Source organism: Micromys minutus (assembly GCF_963924665.1).
Source record: "Micromys minutus genome assembly, chromosome: 2".
Lineage (NCBI taxonomy): Eukaryota > Metazoa > Chordata > Mammalia > Rodentia > Muridae > Micromys > Micromys minutus.
Window position 1 is genome coordinate 86537527 of NC_137971.1, and position 17999 is coordinate 86555525.

A 17999-nucleotide genomic window follows, 5' to 3' on the forward strand; every position below is an offset into this window, starting at 1 on the left:
AGTTCTTTCTGCAAGCTGTATTAGAATCCCAACTCTTCCACACTTCAGACATTCTTGGATCCCCTGATGGGTACTTAACATGAATATAGATGTCTGGAACTAAAGCCCAAATCCAAGAATTGTTATTGTGGTCAGGAAGTGCTGTGATTTGCTGTTGCACTTCAGTTTGACTACTGCCAAATTCCTGCCAGTGTGAGCCAGCAGGTTACAGCAGTTAGCAAAGGCAACCCACTTCTACACTAGGATTTTAATTCTTCAACCAACTGACTTCTAAAAAAAAAAAAAAAAAAAAAAAAAAAATCATTTCTAAGGAAGTCTTCCTTCAGGTGTACAGGAGCTTCTTGGAGACTGTATTTAAAGACTTTAAAATCTACTGTGGAAAGTGGGTTAAAAAATAAAAAGCTGATGTCACAGGCTATTATTTTCTAGTGCCACTGTTTTAATAATTATTTACTAAATATTTTCAACAGGGATAGTTAGTAGCTGAGTTGGATGGAAACTCAAGCTACTGTTTTTTTTTTTTTTTTTCTTGGTTAAAAATGCTTAGAAAGCTCAGAGCTGTGATAAAAGAGAATGTGTGTTTTCACCCATGTAATGGAGGGGTGCCCTCACCCTCCGTCTGCCTTTGTTCCCATTCAGGGGTGCTCTGGCTGTCAGAATGAGCCTCTCTTTTGTCTTGTCTGCTCTGAGGGTCTTTAGGCAGTGCACTGCTTCCCTGGCTGAGCTGCAGGAGACATGGGGATGACAGGGAAGGCTGGGCTTGCAACAGTGCACATCTCCCATTTTGTAAAATATTTCCCATCTTGCTTTTAAGGCAGATATATCCTCATTGTAAGTTTCCAGAGAAATCCTAAAGTGGAAGCCCTACAAGGGAGCAAAAGTTTGGGGGGCATTTCTGGAGTTTCTGAGCACCTTCCCTTTTGGTGCACCCTTAGCTTTGGATGTGGCTACCGGACCAGGTCCTAGGGAAGTTTAGGGCCCAGCTGGCCTTCTTGGTTTGGACCCACCTGCCTTCTCTAGCTATGGCCTTGTTTTAAATTGGGGTACTCTAAAGGGCTTTGGGGGGTCACCTCTTGAAAAGCCATCTGTATTTTCAGAGTTGTCTTGGTCCCCATCACTTCTTGGCAACTGCAGATCCAGTTTGCTATGAGGGGACCTCGGGGCAGCTTCTCTGACAGCTTGCGATTTTCTTATAAAATATTTCTTGTGTAAATGAACTGCTCAGGGGCAGCAAAAGTCACTTTGCAAATGCCTTAGGCACATAAAACAGAGTAAACTATCCAGAAGGTGAGGAGAGCTGTCTGGGGAGGGGGGTAGACTTTCTATGGAACTCCTTACACTGCATCTCAAGCACTGTTAACAATTACCTGCAAGTATCATCCTGCCTCAATTACTTCAAATGCTCCACTGACCCAAAGACAAACACAGGACTTGCTGGGTCTTTGTGGGGGAGGGAAGGATACTCCCTCCACGGGGCAGCTCTCACCTCCTGTGCCTTATGGTACTGGGGTGGGAATGACATCTTTATAAAGGATCGGCCAGAGCAGAGAGAGCTTTGCAGCAACCCAGTGCAAACCTCCTTCTGTGCTACTGCTACTTGGCAGCGGCCCTGGGCAGGGGCTGAGTCCCAACATGAAGCAGATGTGTGTGGGGGCATACAGCTCAGAGCTGTCAGATGAAAAACACGGTGGTCTTTGGACAGAGCCGAGAGAGTCAGGATGTCTTAACTGCTGTGCTGTCTTTTGAAATAAAAATATCTTTTGAGGTAACTATTCTCAGGACACACAGGCATAGAGAGGAGGCTCATCCTTTTCTTAAAGTCTACGGGCTATGGTTTTAGGGGCAGCATGCACAATGGTGTTCAGTCCTAGTAAAGCTGAATCAAACTTTCCAGTACTCATTTAAAACAGTCCCGATTCTAGAATTAGAAACTCTCCGGGGCCTTCTAACCATTGAGAACCAAAGCTCCACTCCCAGAGATGTCTCATCTGTTGTCTTACACAGATGCCAAGGAATAATACGCGTACACATCCTCACTAATGCAGCCCTGACTGACAAGGCACCTTGAGCACATGCTTGGGTTTGGTACCCAGGCAGCAAGGTTTCAACGAACTGGTTTCTGATGAGGCAGGCTGCCAGCAGCCCACACAGGCGCTTCTACTGTTGCAGCAGCGTTTAGATCAGTGGTTCTCAACCCTTGGGTCGTGACCCCCTTTGACAAACCCCCACATCCAAAAATGTTTATGTTACTATTCATAACAGTATCAAAATTACAGTTATGAAACAGCAATAAAAATAATTTTACGGTCGGGGTTATCACAACACAAGGAACTGAATTAAAGGGTCACATGAGGAAGGTTGAGGACCACTGATTTAGTTGCTTGTTAAACTCGAAAGTATTACAACTACCTGATTTATCCTCCTTCCTATCACCATTGTTAGGACCAATTGGGCCTAATAGACTCTTACAGAACAGCTAACATCATTTCATGGCGGCTACAGAAACCCGCATGCATGAAGGCTCTCCCTCTTTCCTTTTATTCTTCTTGTGTTGTATGATGCTGTCTGTGGGAGGCATGATGCTCTGAGCATGCTCAGGGTGAGGCTGAGAGAATAACTGAGGGTCACTTGAGAGAAGCCTCTAGGGAGGTGCCTGTTATTCCTCATGAATGAATGCAAATCTTGGCAGACATAGAAGTTCAGGTTCTGCTTCCTGGGATGGAGACACTGCTTTGCTGGGAGGGCGTCTTTATTTTTAAAAGACTATGTGTATGAGTGTTTTGTCTGCATGTATGTCTGTATACCACATGTGTGCCTGGTGCCCCCAGAGGCCAGAAGATGATGCTGGATTCTCTGGAACTGAAGTTACAGACAGTGTGAGTCATCATGCGGAACTGTTGAGCCAACTCTCTAGGTCCAACTCCTCTTCTTTAGAAAAAATTTGAGGAATTCCATCTCTTAGGTGACAAAAGAAATTTTTTATATCTCTGTTAATTGCCCCATCCCTATTATCTATTTATTTATTTATTTGGCCCTGGCTATTCTGGAACTCACTCCGTAGACCAAGCTGGGCCTTGAACTCAGAGATCTGCCTGATTCTGCCTCCTTTGTGATGGGATTAAAGGTGTGTGTCATCACCACCCAACTTTTTATTTGTTCCCAGCCTGATTTCAATGCACATTCTTTTTATTTGTTTATTGTGTGTGTATGTATACATAAGAGGGAAACTCATAGGAATTGTTTCTCTCCTACTATGAAGGTTTGGGGATAAAACTCAACCGGTGAGGCTTGACTTCTTTACCCACTGTGCCGTCTCACCAGCCAGATATAGTCTTTAAAAATGCACTGCTAGAGCCAGGCAAAGTTGGCACACACCTTTAATCCCAGCACTTGGGAGGCAGAGGCAGGCAGATCTCTGAGTTTGAGGCCAGTCTGGTCTACAGAGTGAGTTCCAGCACAGCCAAGGCTACACAGAGAAACCCTGACTTGAAAAGCCACAAAAGAAAAATGAATGTGACTGTGGCCATGTAGGGTGGCACACTGCCTATAATCCCAGTACCTAGGAGGTAGAGGCAGGAGCATGACAGTTCTAGGTAAGTCTGAACTACATAGGGAGTTCAAGGCCAGCCTGGGCTCCCAAGCAAGACCCTGTCTCATAAAACAAAAACAAACTATGGGACCAATGGTGATTCAGACAGCAAACCTGTGACCTTCCCCCTGTCCATCCGTCTAGCTCTTTCTGGTCTGTCACCTGCTACACACTGCTGCTTTGCAGAAGGTCTGAGCTGTATGAACAAGGATCATGGCTGTGGTCACATCTGCAAAGAGGCCCCAAGTGGCAGTGTTGCCTGTGAATGCAGGCCTGGTTTTGAACTGGCCAAAAACCAGAGAGACTGCATCTGTAAGTATGAACTGTCACTCAGCTGAGGTAAGGACAGACTACACAGAAATCAGAGAAACAGCCACAACCACACATAGCCCAGGGACACAAGAGCAACTTGTGGGAATCACTCTTTCCTTCCACAATATGCATCCCGGGGACCGAACTCAGTAACAGATGCCTTACCCTGTTCTATCTCACCAGACGAATAAGCCCTTTTTCTTGTTCTTTCTTCTTCTTCTTTTCATTTTTAAGATGTCACTGCTTAAATGCTTTTTGTTACAATATTTGAAGAATTAAAAAAAAAAGCCACATTCCTGTGATCCCAGCACTTAGAAGGTAAAGTCAGAACGATCAGGAGTTCAAGGGATATCTTTCAATACCGGGCTCATAGAATGAGTTGGAGACCAACCAGGGCTACATGAGACCCTGTCTCAAAAGACCAAACAAACAAACCAACCAACCAACCAACCAACCAAGAAAACCCTTGAAAACTTAAGAAAGAAGGTGGGGAACATATCCCAGAACACACATAATGTAGCCAGCTCATTTCCCCCATATTCCTACTAGTCACTGTGCAAATTAAATATTGTCAGTTTGTTCAAAACATGAAGTGCTAGAGGATTTCTAGAGGCCCTGGGTACAGCTGGGCTAACAGGCAGACTTCACCAGAGAGAGGGAAAGAACAGTCTAGAATCGCTTGGCATAATCCCCCACGTACTGGGATGCTTCCCTACCCTAGCCTTCCCACCTCCATCTTTCTGTATCTCTCTGTTCAATGTTATGGTTCCGTGTGGCTTAGACTGTGACACTGTATACACTGTATACACTGCACACACAAAGACAGCTTCTGAGTGCAAGTCTTTTATCTCAGAGTCAGGCATGCACTAGATGCCCAGATACTTGCAGAGAAAGAGAATCAGGATTAGGGGAAAGTGTGGTGATGGATTCCTTTAATCTCAGCACTTCTGAGGGGAAGCAGGCAGATCTCCAGTTCAAGGTCAGCTAGGGCTACATAGTGGGTGTGTGGGCCAGTTACACAGTGAAGCCTTGTCCTTAAAAATAAAACAATTCTTTGGAAGCAAACCCATTGTGGAAACCTCAACACTTTAAGTACTGATTCATTTTGACTTCAGTGACTTGTAACCATGGAAATGGTGGGTGTCAACACTCCTGCGAAGATACAGAAGAAGGCCCGGTGTGCAGTTGCCACCCACGGTACAGGCTGCATGCTGATGGGAGAAGCTGCCTAGGTGGGTAATTTCAGCCTAAGCCTGCCCACTCCTACCCCAGACCCTCTTTTTAATCTTAACCCTTGACAGTGCTTAGCCCTAGATGTGAGGTATGACTGATAGCCAAGGCCCCTTCGAATGCTACAGAGAGAATGGCCTACTTTTGGGCGGGAGTCTCTCTTTAGAAAGCTCTTCCTCTCCGCACTGACTGGGCTGTTCTGGAAGATGGTATTCTAGAGATCTGGGCAATGTATTCCAAAGGAGGAGGGTGGCAGTGCCTGTTGCTGGCTGTGTGTGACGGCAGAGCGACAGTTACAAAGTCTGCCCGTGTCTCACGGCATAACTCTTGCTGGCTCTCAAGGAATTCTTATCCTTAACCGCGGCTTCCGCAACCTAGCATCTTCCGGAGTCTCTGACCAGTACATTATATTCCAAACCCCTTTCCATCCTTGATGTTCATAAGGGCCTTCAGTCATATGCCTGTCCCCACAGAGCCATATAATGGCTTGCTCTTATGGAGCAGACAGTCGCCCATCTGCCACCGGTCACACATTTTGTGTCTGAGAGTTCAGCAGAAATGGTTGCTCAGGGAAGGAGTGGCTGGACCATTCAGGCTGACAGCTGTGGCTTTGCTTCTCTTGTAGAGCGAGACAGCACCGTGCTGGAGGGGACAGAGGGCAATGCCACATCAGTGGCCGATGGAGATAAACGGGTGAAGCGACGACTGCTCATGGGTATGCAATCCTCTCTCTTCCTTGGCCCTGTCACTGTCCCCTTCCCTCTCTAGCTCACTGCATCAGGCCTAAGCCCGTGTGTCCCGAGGCCAGCTGGACTGGGGTGAGCAGCTTCTCTGGAGCCAGGATATGTTTTCTTTTTCTTTGCCCCTGTACTGTGCCAAGTCATCAGAATAATCAGGTTAATGTCCTAGCACTGCCCAACTATGTGTGAGACTTGGCAAACCACTGAGACTCTCCCTATCTGTAGGTCTCTCTTTCTTTAAGATAGATGTAGGGGCTGGGGTGGAGCTCCGTCAATAGAGTTCTTGTCTATCTAGCATCTGTAGAGCCCTGGGTTCGATCCCTAGTACAGCATAAACTAGGCTTGGTGTCACATGACTATAATTCTAGTACTCAGGAGGTGGAGGCAGGAGGGTAAGAAGTTCAAGGTCACCTTGCTTACATAGTAAATTCGAGGCCAGCCTAGGATACGTGAAATCTTGTCTCAAAATGAATAGATGTAGGGTAGTCATAGTGGTATATGTCTGAAACCTCAGCACTTAGGAAGCAGAGGCAGGCAGATTTCTGTGAGACAGAGGCCATCCTGGTCTACCTAGTAAGTTCCAGCTAGTCAGGGCTACATAGTGAGACCCTGTCTCAACAATATATAAAAGCAAAGAAGGTGTATGCATTAAAGTCTATCTTTTATGATTATCAGCAGATTCAGCTATTGGGTTTGATGGTAAGTGCCTGCACCCCAATGACATGTTTGATCCTGGAAAATACCTGGTGGAAGGAGAGAATGGACCACTCCCACGAGTTGTCCTTTCTCCTCATTACATGTGCTGTGGCACACACCCTCCACGCACACGCACACACGCACACACACACACACACACACACATGCACAAGAAGCATAATGCATTTTTTAAAGATAATGACATGTAGAGGTGCCCAGAGTCCAGAGTGTGGGATGCAGGGGGCAGCCACCGAGCGCCCATTCTCTTCCTCTGGTTAGCAGTAATGACAGAGGGTTCTGGGTAGCGTCCAGCTTAGCATGGCAGCTCGTCTGGTTTTGTGCCCACCCGCCTCCCATCTCCGACTCAGCCAGTGTTAGTTCTGGAGGAGCTGAATGCAGAAGAGTGGCACTTGGCTGGGGGACATAAGACAGTTGGCCCGCAGCCCTGACAGTCAAGCTAGAGATGAGAGAGAAGAGGCAGTAATTGTGGGGATGGGACCAGATAGACCTTTTGACACGTTATTCTGGAGACTTTTGTTTGACTTAAAACTGTTCATCTGACAGCTCCTGGGTTTACTAGTCAGGTAAGATATTGACTCACTACTGCTGACCAAGCAGGAGACCATTCTGATCTCTCTTTCTTGTGTGTGTGCAAGTACCTATGTCCGTATTCCCCAGTATCCCTTATTTGGGGGATGAGGGAAGACAGGTAGCTCCAAGGAACTCAGTGGTCATCCAGTCTAGGCAGATGTTGGTGAGCTTGTGTTTCAGTGATGTATGTATTCACTCCCCCCTTCCAAGCCCTTAATATGGTTTATCACCATTTAAGTCAATATTAAGTGTTTGCATTACTAAGAGCATCTACATACCATTCATCCAAGTCTGTAATGCACTGCTATTATATGCTTTCTTTGGTTGCAGATCGGAGAGCTGTTTTCTAAGAACCGCCCACCGGTTCCTTTTGCAAGTCTCTGGCAGAGCTTTCTAAAGCCCTTCCCAGCATGTTCAGAGACAGCAGTGCCCTCCTTAGCCCCTTCTCTTCTCTGACCATCTTTCTTCTGAGGCTTCCTGCTGCTGGGGACTCCTGGCCTGCAGCTCTGTCAGCTGTGCCTTTCCCATGGGCCTAGGAGCCCCCTTTGCTGCTCTCCTGTTTTGGCAGAGCCCAAGTCTTGAAGTTTGTCACTTTATATTGTGGATAAGACAGAGGTTTCTAAAAATCTTGTATCTCTCAAACTGCCTTCACTGAGGATTTGGCTCATTATAGAATCCTGAGTTGGAAAGAATATTCTGTTGTCAGATTTTTGACACCAGTTGACACCAGTGCTCCATTGTTTCGTGTTATCCCCCCCCCCCCCGTCTGTCTGTCTGTCTGTCTCTCTCTCTCTCTCTTTCTCTCTCTCTCTCTCTCTCTCTCTCTCTCTCTCTCACACACACACACACACACACACACACACACACATACACATGGGCAAGCACACACACACATCTCATTTAGTCCAGACTAACCTCAAATTTACTAGACTCAAGAATGACCTTGAACTTCTGGTCCCTGGCCTCCACCCCCAGGGGCTGGGATTACAGGCACGGGCCACTGCGCACGCCTGGGAATGGAGCAGGGCTTCACCTATGCTAAGTGAACAACCACCTACCTGAGCTCCATCCCCAGCTGTCCCCATCTCTCAGTCCAGCGTGTGAAACCTGCTGAAGCTTTACCCTAGAGTTTTCAGCGCCTTGGTGATCTGAGGTTTCAAGACGATGTCCAGTTTAGTGTGCTCCCTGGCCTTTCTGAGATGGGGTCTGAGTTCCCTGGCTCTGCTGTATATGAGGACTGCTTGTACACTGCTTCATTCTGTACCCTTTGTGTGTTCCCTGCAGACAGCAGGAACCCCAGAGGTCCTCTAATTCTCTACCCTTTCCCCTGTATCTTTTGTTCTACCTTCTAGAAATGTCTCATTTCCCACCTTCTAATAGGAGTCTTTTAACTGTTCCTTTGTCCTGTTCTCCCCTCCCCCTGCCCCAGCGTTTCCTTTAGTCTTTGTTATAGGGAACTGCTCAAATTTCATGGGCTTCTCTTACCGCCCTGAAGAAATCATATTTTACTTTCCCTCTTTTCCTGTATTATCTTTGTTAAAATGGATGCTGTTAGTTTTAATTGTTCGTATGCAGATGCCCATAGAGGCTAGAGGTCAGAGGCATCCTCTCCCTCTGGTGTTAGAGTTAAAGGGAATCGAACTCAGGTCCTCTGCAGGAGTTTGATGCACTCTTAGCTATTAAACCATCACTCAAAGCCTTCTATCTATTATTTTTGTTTTCTCTATGTTTCTTGTTCGATTTGGTATATATGTAAAATCCTAAATATCTAGCAACTCTTGACTGACTTTTCATATTCAATAATGAAAAACTAAAAAGCCAGATGGATTTTATATTGATCCATGGGTCTTTGTATTGGTGTGACTTCACATTTGGCCTTTATTTTGAAGTCTATTTTTATTTTTTATTTTTGGGCAAATTGATTTAGTTTATGAGGAATCCTTATGCTCTGTGAGAGCCTCGTGTGGGGATACAAACATTCCTGGAACTGAATCTGGGGGATACGGGTTTGGAAAGCTGTCTTTCCAGGCATTAGACTTTCATCTGATCAACTGTGGCCGTCCTTTCCTATTCTGTGACCTGATGTACTGCTCTGCCATCCCCTACCTGATCCCTGGCTATCAGGGGTGGATAAAAGTTGGGGGTGGGAGTGGGATGTTGGTATATAGGAAACATGGGTTTGGGGGCTAGGGATAGGGTGTTGGGGTATAGGGGATGTGGGTGTTGGGGCTGGGTGTGTGGGGTGTGGGTGTTGTTTCTCAGGAAACCTGTTCTTCTTATTTTTTAAACTCTTAACTCCTGGGCCTCCCTGGATCCTAGGTTCTTATGGCTTTGTCCCTCTGCAGACCTAAGGGATTAACTTTCTTCCCCATTGACATGCCACTTCCTATTAGTTGACATTTTTTTTCTCTTCTATTTTCTTTGTCTCCCAAGAGTTATGCATTTAAACACTTAATCTCAGTGTAGTAAAGTTTTGAGAGGGAGTACAGGTAAGCACACGTGTCCTGTGTATCTCTGTCATTTTTAATTAGTACTAAGTCTGTTCCCCAGGCTTCTGATGTGTTAACATAGAGTGAATGTTGACTAGTACTTGCCTATCACTGAGAATGGCCCTGTGCATGAGAAACTGCCAGGGTTCATTTTCAGTAGTTACGGCAGGCCTTTTGGGGTGGGGGAGGGCAGAGGAGAGAGAGAGACAGAGAGAGAGAGAGAGAGAGAGAGACAGAGAGAGAGACAGAGAGAGAGACAGAGAGAGAGACAGAGAGACAGAGAGACACAGAGAGAGAGACAGAGAGAGAGAGACAGAGATTTGAGTAAATTGGCATTGTAAGGATAAAGTCTTTAGTCTGTAGCAAAGGAGTGGTGGAATGGGGCATACAAGAAGCTTCTGGAATAAGAAAGGAATTTGCCCTTTTGCCCTGTTCTATAATACTCAGTCCAGCCTGCCAGAGGGAGAGGTCACACTTAGCAGGCTGTTGGCATGGGACTCCAGGAACTTTTAGTGGGGAGAGATAGTTTCTATAGATTGGGACATATCTTCCCTCTGGTCACCAGTTCCCCGAGTAACCACAAGAGCAGGAGATGCAGCAGCATCTCTTCCCTGTCTCCCCTGTAGGTGACAGAGACTTGGGGTGTGACAGTCTGTATCAGGACTCCTTCAGGAAGCTAACTGCCCTAACAGCCCTTCCCACCTCTCATCAGAAACGTGTGCTGTTGACAACGGAGGCTGCGACCGCACCTGTAAGGACACCTCAACAGGCGTCCACTGCAGCTGTCCCACTGGATTCACTCTCCAGTTGGACGGGAAGACATGTAAAGGTAGCTCTGGCTTGTCCTGGGGGGGGGGTGGTGGCTGGGGGGCTGAGGGCCTAGGGGTCTGGGTGGAGGGGATCCTGCACTGCTGATGTGTACAGGGGTAGAGGCTGCTCTTCCACAGTGTCTTCCAGATTTGCTTATGATTCCTATTGATGAGAGCGTTTCTTCTCTGGGCTAGTGAACGGTTAAAATTGAGCAACTTAATTAGAAGCGACTTAATTACACTAACTGCCGAGAAGGTCCATTTCAGACAAGTGGCTTTATTAGCAAAGGGCGGTTCATGGAACATTCATCGGCAGCAGATAATATCAACCAATCATAAATAATAGCCTCGAGATTACATGTAAATAACGGCCAAGATTATTATCCAGCGCACTTAACGAATAACTGTACCATTAACTTTTAGTAATGAGGACAGACCCTAATGACTTGCTGGTCTTTCATGGGCAAGACTACAAAGGGTTTTGTTTGTTCTTTAGCATGATTTTAAAAAAAAAGATAAACTGACTATGAGATGAAAATGGGAGAAGATAAGATTAAGTATCAGGAATCATTAAAAAATGTTGAGGCCACTTGGTCATTGTGTAATTTGCCAAAACAAAAGCTCCTGTCCCTTATAGCTTTAGTCATTAAGCTAGAATAGAACATGTACTATTGGGGGTTGTCTTATCTTTGGAGGGCCCTGGAAGATGAGAATAGAATGAAACATGACATCATCACTTCTTTCAGGGTTTGTGCCCTTAGTGCTTGTCAATGGGATGGGAAGTCATAACTGTTGGCTGGACTTTCAGCCAGACAAGAGAATGCTTGTAAGATTGAGACTGTCCGGGTGTGCTTTTCTTTCTGAGGATAGGGGTGGGGGGCGGGGGAGCCAGGCAGGCAGCTGCTGCTCTCTGCTTCCTCAGTGCTTGCCCATTACAGATATCGACGAGTGTCAGACCCGGAACGGAGGCTGTAGCCATTTCTGCAAGAACACTGTGGGCAGTTTTGACTGCCGCTGCAGAAAAGGATTTAAATTACTAACAGACGAGAAGTCTTGCCAAGGTATGAGCTGAACCGGAAGCTGAGGTGTGCAGGGTGCCCCTGGCTGGGACAGAGAGGGTGTGAACGCGCCCTGGCTAGGTAGAGGCTGGCTCACCCGGCTCCTGACGCACACGTGGATTTCAGGCTCCAGCCTGGATTTTACTTGCTTCATCTTAGGTTGAATGAAAACACAGCGCAGCTCACATATATTTGGAGGCTAAGCTGTTAGCATTTGGGGACACCTTAGAAACCCTATCAGGTGTGATTACAACAGAACCCACTGCTAGAAAATGGAACAAAATACGTGAAGCAAGCAGGGACATGGATCTTGATAATAGAGATTCTTTTTTGCTTTTCTAAAATTTATTTTACTACAATTGGATGTTTGATAAAAGCTGGCATGAAAAATCTGTAGATTTGAAGAATATGCATACCTAGAAAAAGGTGAGGTCCGTTCATAATCCAGAACCAGCTGGTCTCTCCCTCCAGCCCTTACTGTGGATGGCTAGTCTTTGACACTTTGAGGTAGATGGGAAGGGATTGAGTGGAGGAGATATTGGTTGGAGGAAAATTAAAGACTCCATTTTTTTTTTCTTTTACTTAACGGCTTTTAAAACTTATATTTAAATATGTGTATATGCATGTCTGTGTGTGGGCATACGCCTGCAAGTGCAGGTGCCCACAGAGACCAGAGGCATCTGATTCCCTGAAGCTGGACTTACAGGGGGTTATGATCCTCCTGACGTCGGTGATGCTGGGAGCTACACTCCACTTAGTCTTTTGTAAGAGTGGTACAAGCTCTTAACTACCGATCCATCTTTCTATCCCCTACAGACTCCCTTTCAACTGTATCCTTCCCACATATGGTTAACAGCAGTTGTCAATGTTAACAACTGACTTAGGGCAAACATCACTTCTATTTTTAGATAAATAGCTTTCATGCCCTACCAATGTATATGTGAAAAAGTTCCAGGAAAGATGCACTGTCATTTATCTTGTTCCATTTCTGGGAATAAGGGCTGCCTTACTCATTTTATTAGACATCTTAGCATGGGGGCTCATCGAGGGGTGAAGGTCAGTTGGTAATGCTTGCCTAGCATGCACAAAGATCCATATTGGACCCCCAGCACTGCATAAACCATATATGGTGTCTCACACCTGTAATCACAGCACTAAGGAGGTAGAAGCCGAGAACCAGAGTTTCAGAGCTATCCTTGTCTCTATATGGAGTCTGAGACCAGTCTGACTAGAGATCCAGGAAAAACAAACAAACAAAACCACAAATTCTTCAAGCCAGAGAACAAAGCAAAGCTCAACACTGTATAAAAATCAGAACATGTGATGTAACACTTGGAGCAGGGGAGATGGCTCAGTAGGCAAAGTGCTTGCAGTACGAGCCTGTGTTTGGGTTGCCAGCGCCCACATACAAAGCGGAGTGTGGTGGTGTGTATTCCAGTCCTGCCAGGCAGTGACAGAAAAATCCCTAGAGTTCAACCACCAGCTAGTTTGGCAGAATTAGCAAGTTTCAGGTCCAGTGGGAGACCCTGCTCAAAAAATAAGGTGGAGAGCAGTAGGAAGACCCTGTGGTTGACCTCCGGCCATGGCACATGTGTGTATACAATTGTGAGCAATACATACACACAAGACAAAAGATGTAGCATCTTTTTAAAAAGACACTTTACAGAGTAAACTAGGCTCTCCTTTTCCTCTTTGTTCTTAATACATGATTTGCCTGGCAGTTCAAATGCATTCTCCTTTAAATTCAGTGAGTTAATTCTACATAATTATTTTGTGGTTTTCTTCAGTTTGACTTGGAAAGCAAATTTGCTGTTCCACACAATGTTTCATAATGCATAGGGCAAGAAATATGTTTAAGCTGTGTAAACACATTAAAAAGGAATTAGGAAAATGATCTCATTATTTTTGGCAAAGCAAACGTCCACAGTGAGCAACCAAAGTCAGCTACTGAACGAGGGCACTCTGTCGGCAACTGGCTGATGTTCGTAACAGATCTCACAGAACGGCATCAAATACAAGGAGAGAAACTGACTTTTTCTCATTTTCCGGCCATTGCTCTTGGTAGAAAAAATATTTGCACAGAGTGAATTAGCTGAAAAAAGAGTCAGGATTTCTGGGAAAAGCTTTGCAAGAATTTGTCCTTTTATATTTTACACTTTCATTTTTCTTGATCCATCCATGCTTGTCTCTCTTTCTCTCCCTCTTTCCTCTTCCCCCTCTCCCACCCTTACCTCCCCCTCCCCCCGTGAGTGAGTGTGTGTGTGTGTGTGTGTGTGTGTGTGAGCTCGTGCACACGCACGTGTTTATTGTTATTTTGAGTCCAATCAGGTTCTGATTGGCCTGAAAATTGCTTAAGCTATGCTGACTTTGAACTCATGGTGATCCTGCTGCCTTTGCCGCCCAAGTGCTGGAATTATAGGCATGTACCACCACATCTGGCTAACATGTTATGCACTATTACATCTGGTGAAAATGTTTGCCTTTTCCTAACATAGCTTTTCACGTTGGATATAAAAAAGTGTGGTTGTCATCCACTAAGTGTGACCCAGGGTTAGCTATTTGGGGGCACCAATTAAAACCATTCCAAGCGTTCTGGGAGTAAAACACAGAAAAAAACATAATCACATCCACAGATGCAGCTGGCAGAGGCTGGTTTACATGGCCCTACTAGATGCTAGGTATATAGCCCCCTGTGTCACAGACAAAGAGGGCACAGTAGGGGAGTAACAAAACCAAGCCATTTCCCCAAAACATCTAATTGGCCTTAGCCAATCCAATTTTAGCATCTTTCACAGAAAATCACTAGGGTATTAGTGCATTCTTTTAATGCAGGGGTCATTAAGACAGGGGATTGCAGAAGAGTAATTCTGAAAAGATGAGAAAGAGAGAAACCAGAATGGTATCCAACCAAAGGATTTTCTCCTTTTGTTTCACCATTTGCTAGCAAAGCTAGAGCAATGATAGCAAATGGATAGCACTGCCGTTATAATTATGTGCCCTTTAGGTTATGAACCTACTTTTAGGTACCTCATTCACCTTCATTTACACGTTAGTTTGCTGTCTATCGCTGTGACAGAACACCATGAGCGAAAGCAACTTGGAGAGTAAAGGGTTCATTTGGCTCACAACTCCGATCATGGCCCATCACTGAGGGAAGTCACTGAGGGTAGGAACTTAAGCAGGGCAGGAACCTGGAGGCTGGAACTGAAGCAGAAGTCATGGAGAAACAATACTTACTGGCTTGCTCTCCATGGCTTGCTTAGCTAGCTTCTTATACCACTCGGGATAACCTTCCCAGGGGTGGTATCATCCCCCACTGTGGCCTGGACCCTCCTACCTTAGTCATCAATGCTTCTACTGGCCAGAAATGGAGGCATTTTCTCAACTGTGAATCCTTCTTCTAAGATGACTTTATCTTGTGTCAAGTTGACAAAAAGACTAAAAAACACAATTTATATAACTTACTCAGACTTGCAAATAAGAGTGGGTGAGGGAGGTCATATGACCTTCAAAGCAACTAGAGTTTGTAATGGAACATACAACCAAGGAACCTGGGAGTGACTGTAGCTCCCAGTCAGCTCTTTAACATGTTCTTTGTACAAAAGAGCAGAGAGGATGAGTTGATCATGCTGTTGACATGACTTGACATGTGTTGTTTTGCTGTTGGCCATCAACTTGTGATCAGTATAAAACAGCTCCCTGCTCTCTTTGATAATTACAGATGTGGATGAATGTTCCTTGGAAAGGACCTGTGACCACAGATGCATCAACCACCCTGGCACATTTGTTTGTGCCTGCAACAGAGGGTACATTCTCTATAGCTTCACCCACTGTGGAGGTGAGTGGGCTGTCCCACTATGGTGAGGCCATGCCTGGGTAGCAGGGCCACCCTTGAGGGTCATCTTCTTATTTGGGGACAAAGGGTACATTCTTGGACAGTGCCAACAAGAGAAGCATTTGTTGAAGAAGTATGTTCACGTTTCCCCCATTAGCACATCAGGTATACAATGGAGTACAGAAGAACCAAGCTCTGTCGGCTGTAAATTCATCAGTGAATTTACTTGAGCTTTTCTTTAGAGAATGAGGGAGTCTTACAGGAGCTGAGACAACATCCCACTGGCCTTCCCAGCCGAAGATGTGATTGTCTTCAGAGAGACTTGACAGGGCACCCAGAAACTCTTGGTTTTGTTCTACCTGGGTACTGGCTGCAAAGACTTGGATCAAGCCCTTCAGTTAGGGCCTGGATCCAGAAGGGGACATTGACTCTCTCTTCGTTCTGTGCCTGTGTGACAATATATGTTCATGTGTCACACCCTTATGGTCAAGTAGGCTGTGGTATATATAAATTGGTGACAACTGATTCTCACTCTACTTTCCTGGCAATCAGCCATCACTGAGACCAGATCTAGATTCCAGACAACTTGTCTAAGGTCTCCATGGTGATTCTAAGTATCTATGGGATTTGGGGACCACTGGCTAGAACGCTTCTTGCCAATTTTCATGCCCTGTGTTTGAGATGAACAGATAATGGTGCTTTGCTGCAGGTGGCTGTGTCTCCATCCTCTCTTTCTCTCCACATTCTTGGCACAACTAAAAGCATACCTTCTCCCCTACCCTGTCTATCATGAGACCCCAGTGGGACACACAGATGTCAACCTGGTTGGGAGCCTCCTTCCAGTTTGGGTTCTGTCCCAAGTTGATGGGGATGTAGATTCTCACAGCTTTTCTTCTCTCTTCACCATGGAAACAGTTAAATAGGGAGTCTGTCTGTCTCCCTTGGTATGTAGTTCAGAGGATGGTGGAGTTTCAAGTTCAAAGCCCATATGGGGTCTGAGTCTGGACACCGCAAGTAGTGTGCTCCCTTTCTGAGTGTTCCTGTCAATGATTAAAGCCTCTTGACCAAGGCACATGCCAGTGGGGAGTGTGCACTGTGCAGTCAGCAGGTGACAAGTACATGTCCCTGAAAACGACTGTCTGTCAGCCATGTGACTCATCTACTGCTTCCCCCTCAAGGGAGAGGCAGTCAGCCCTTGATGTACTGTTGCGACAGGGGACCGTTTTTGTTCCACAGACACCAACGAGTGCAGTGTCAGCAATGGAGGCTGCCAGCAAGTGTGCGTCAACACAGTGGGTAGCTATGAGTGCCAGTGCCATCCCGGGTACAAGCTCCACTGGAACAGAAAAGACTGTGTGGGTAAGAGGCTCCACCCCTCTTAGTTCCCGTGCGGCCACTGGGTCACCCCAAGTCTGCAGGTTTGAGACTGTGTGCTTGCATCTTCCACTGGGCTTAAAGCAGCAGCTGGTCTTTAATAAGTCCAAAAACAGGAGATACTTTGCAGGCTCCTTGACCTTTAGCTCTGTGCTTCTGCGAAGATTGGGGCGTCCTTCTTTTTCGTGGTTGCTTCTCTGCATGAGCACACAGCAGACATGTGCCTCTCTGACTTTTGCAGGAGGCAAGGCTTGTGTGTCAGCTAGGCTGGGCTGGGGAGGGAGGTCAGCTCTGCCTTCTTTTCTTGGGGCCTTTGGTGGGCTCCACTCTCATCACACTTGGGTACGTGCTTCTTTTTACTCAAGCGCCTGTGTTTTGTCCTGTCTAGAAGTGAAGGGCTCCCTGCCCACTAGCATGACACCCCGTGTGTCCCTGCACTGTGGTAAAAGTGGTGGAGGAGACAGGTGCTTCCTAAAATGCCGCTCTGACACTCACCTCTCGTCAGGTGAGTGGTACACATCCGTGGGACGGTTCTCATGGCAGGGCCTGTAGATGTTAGACGTGCTCAAAGGGCTTTCTGGTTCTGGACCAGATACTTCGTGACCATCAGAGACCCATGCTTTGAGAGCCCATGTCCTGGGTAGTTTTTTAATGGCCTATGTGGAGTGGGGCGGGGGTAACTTTAGTTGCTACCAGGATGTCATTTTGCATATGTGTTCTGACAAGTCCACCTTCTGTCTGTCAGGATTGCAAGAGGCTTACTCTGTCACCTGCGGCTCTTCCTCTCTCAGAAGCAGACAGCAAAAATCAAATGACTCTGCTTTTGGGGGTAATTACCAAACTGTGTTCTTGCAGGGGTCATTGTGTTTAGTGGGCTTCTTTCATGGGGTACTGTTCATGGGGGCGGTTTTATTTGCCTTTCTCTTAGCTGGATGCTGGGAGAATATTGCAGGATGTTTTTGCCCACAGCTGTGGCATCTGATGCCTAACTCACCTCTAGAAATCATACTCATGAGTGTCCCGCGTGTGCTTGGAAGTCCTGCTCAGTCTGGGTGGGTCACCATATTGACAAGAGGTCCACAGAGTTCTGGAGAACAGTTTCATGCATCTGGAATTCCCTCTACTCCAGAGCACTTTAAAGGCCCAATAGGGACCGTGCCTGGGATACATACATTGGAGGAGGTGACATTGACAGAATAGGGCACATGAGATCCTAGCTCAAGAAAGAGACCTGACTAGCCCCCAGTCAAGGAACTAAAGACAAGTCCAGTGTTTT

At 46.2% G+C, this 17999-nt stretch overlaps 1 protein-coding gene across 4 annotated transcripts in view; it reads left to right on the forward strand.

Annotated features, from left to right (window-relative positions):
• Positions 1 to 17999, forward strand: part of SCUBE2 (signal peptide, CUB domain and EGF like domain containing 2) — a gene marked incomplete at its 5' end in the record, with an annotated part of 63645 nt that overhangs the window by 14994 nt on the left and 30652 nt on the right. For 2 of the 4 annotated variants that reach the window (XM_080913124.1, XM_080913126.1), the window contains 9 exons: positions 3776 to 3901; positions 5017 to 5133; positions 5757 to 5846; positions 10360 to 10476; positions 11395 to 11517; positions 15236 to 15352; positions 16586 to 16708; positions 17112 to 17228; positions 17469 to 17552. In XM_080913124.1, coding sequence (XP_080769250.1) covers positions 3776 to 3901; positions 5017 to 5133; positions 5757 to 5846; positions 10360 to 10476; positions 11395 to 11517; positions 15236 to 15352; positions 16586 to 16708; positions 17112 to 17228; positions 17469 to 17552 — 1014 coding nt within the window. The remainder of the gene's footprint in view (positions 1 to 3775; positions 3902 to 5016; positions 5134 to 5756; positions 5847 to 10359; positions 10477 to 11394; positions 11518 to 15235; positions 15353 to 16585; positions 16709 to 17111; positions 17229 to 17468; positions 17553 to 17999) is intronic. The other 2 variants (XM_080913125.1, XM_080913127.1) reach the window with 2 other exon arrangements.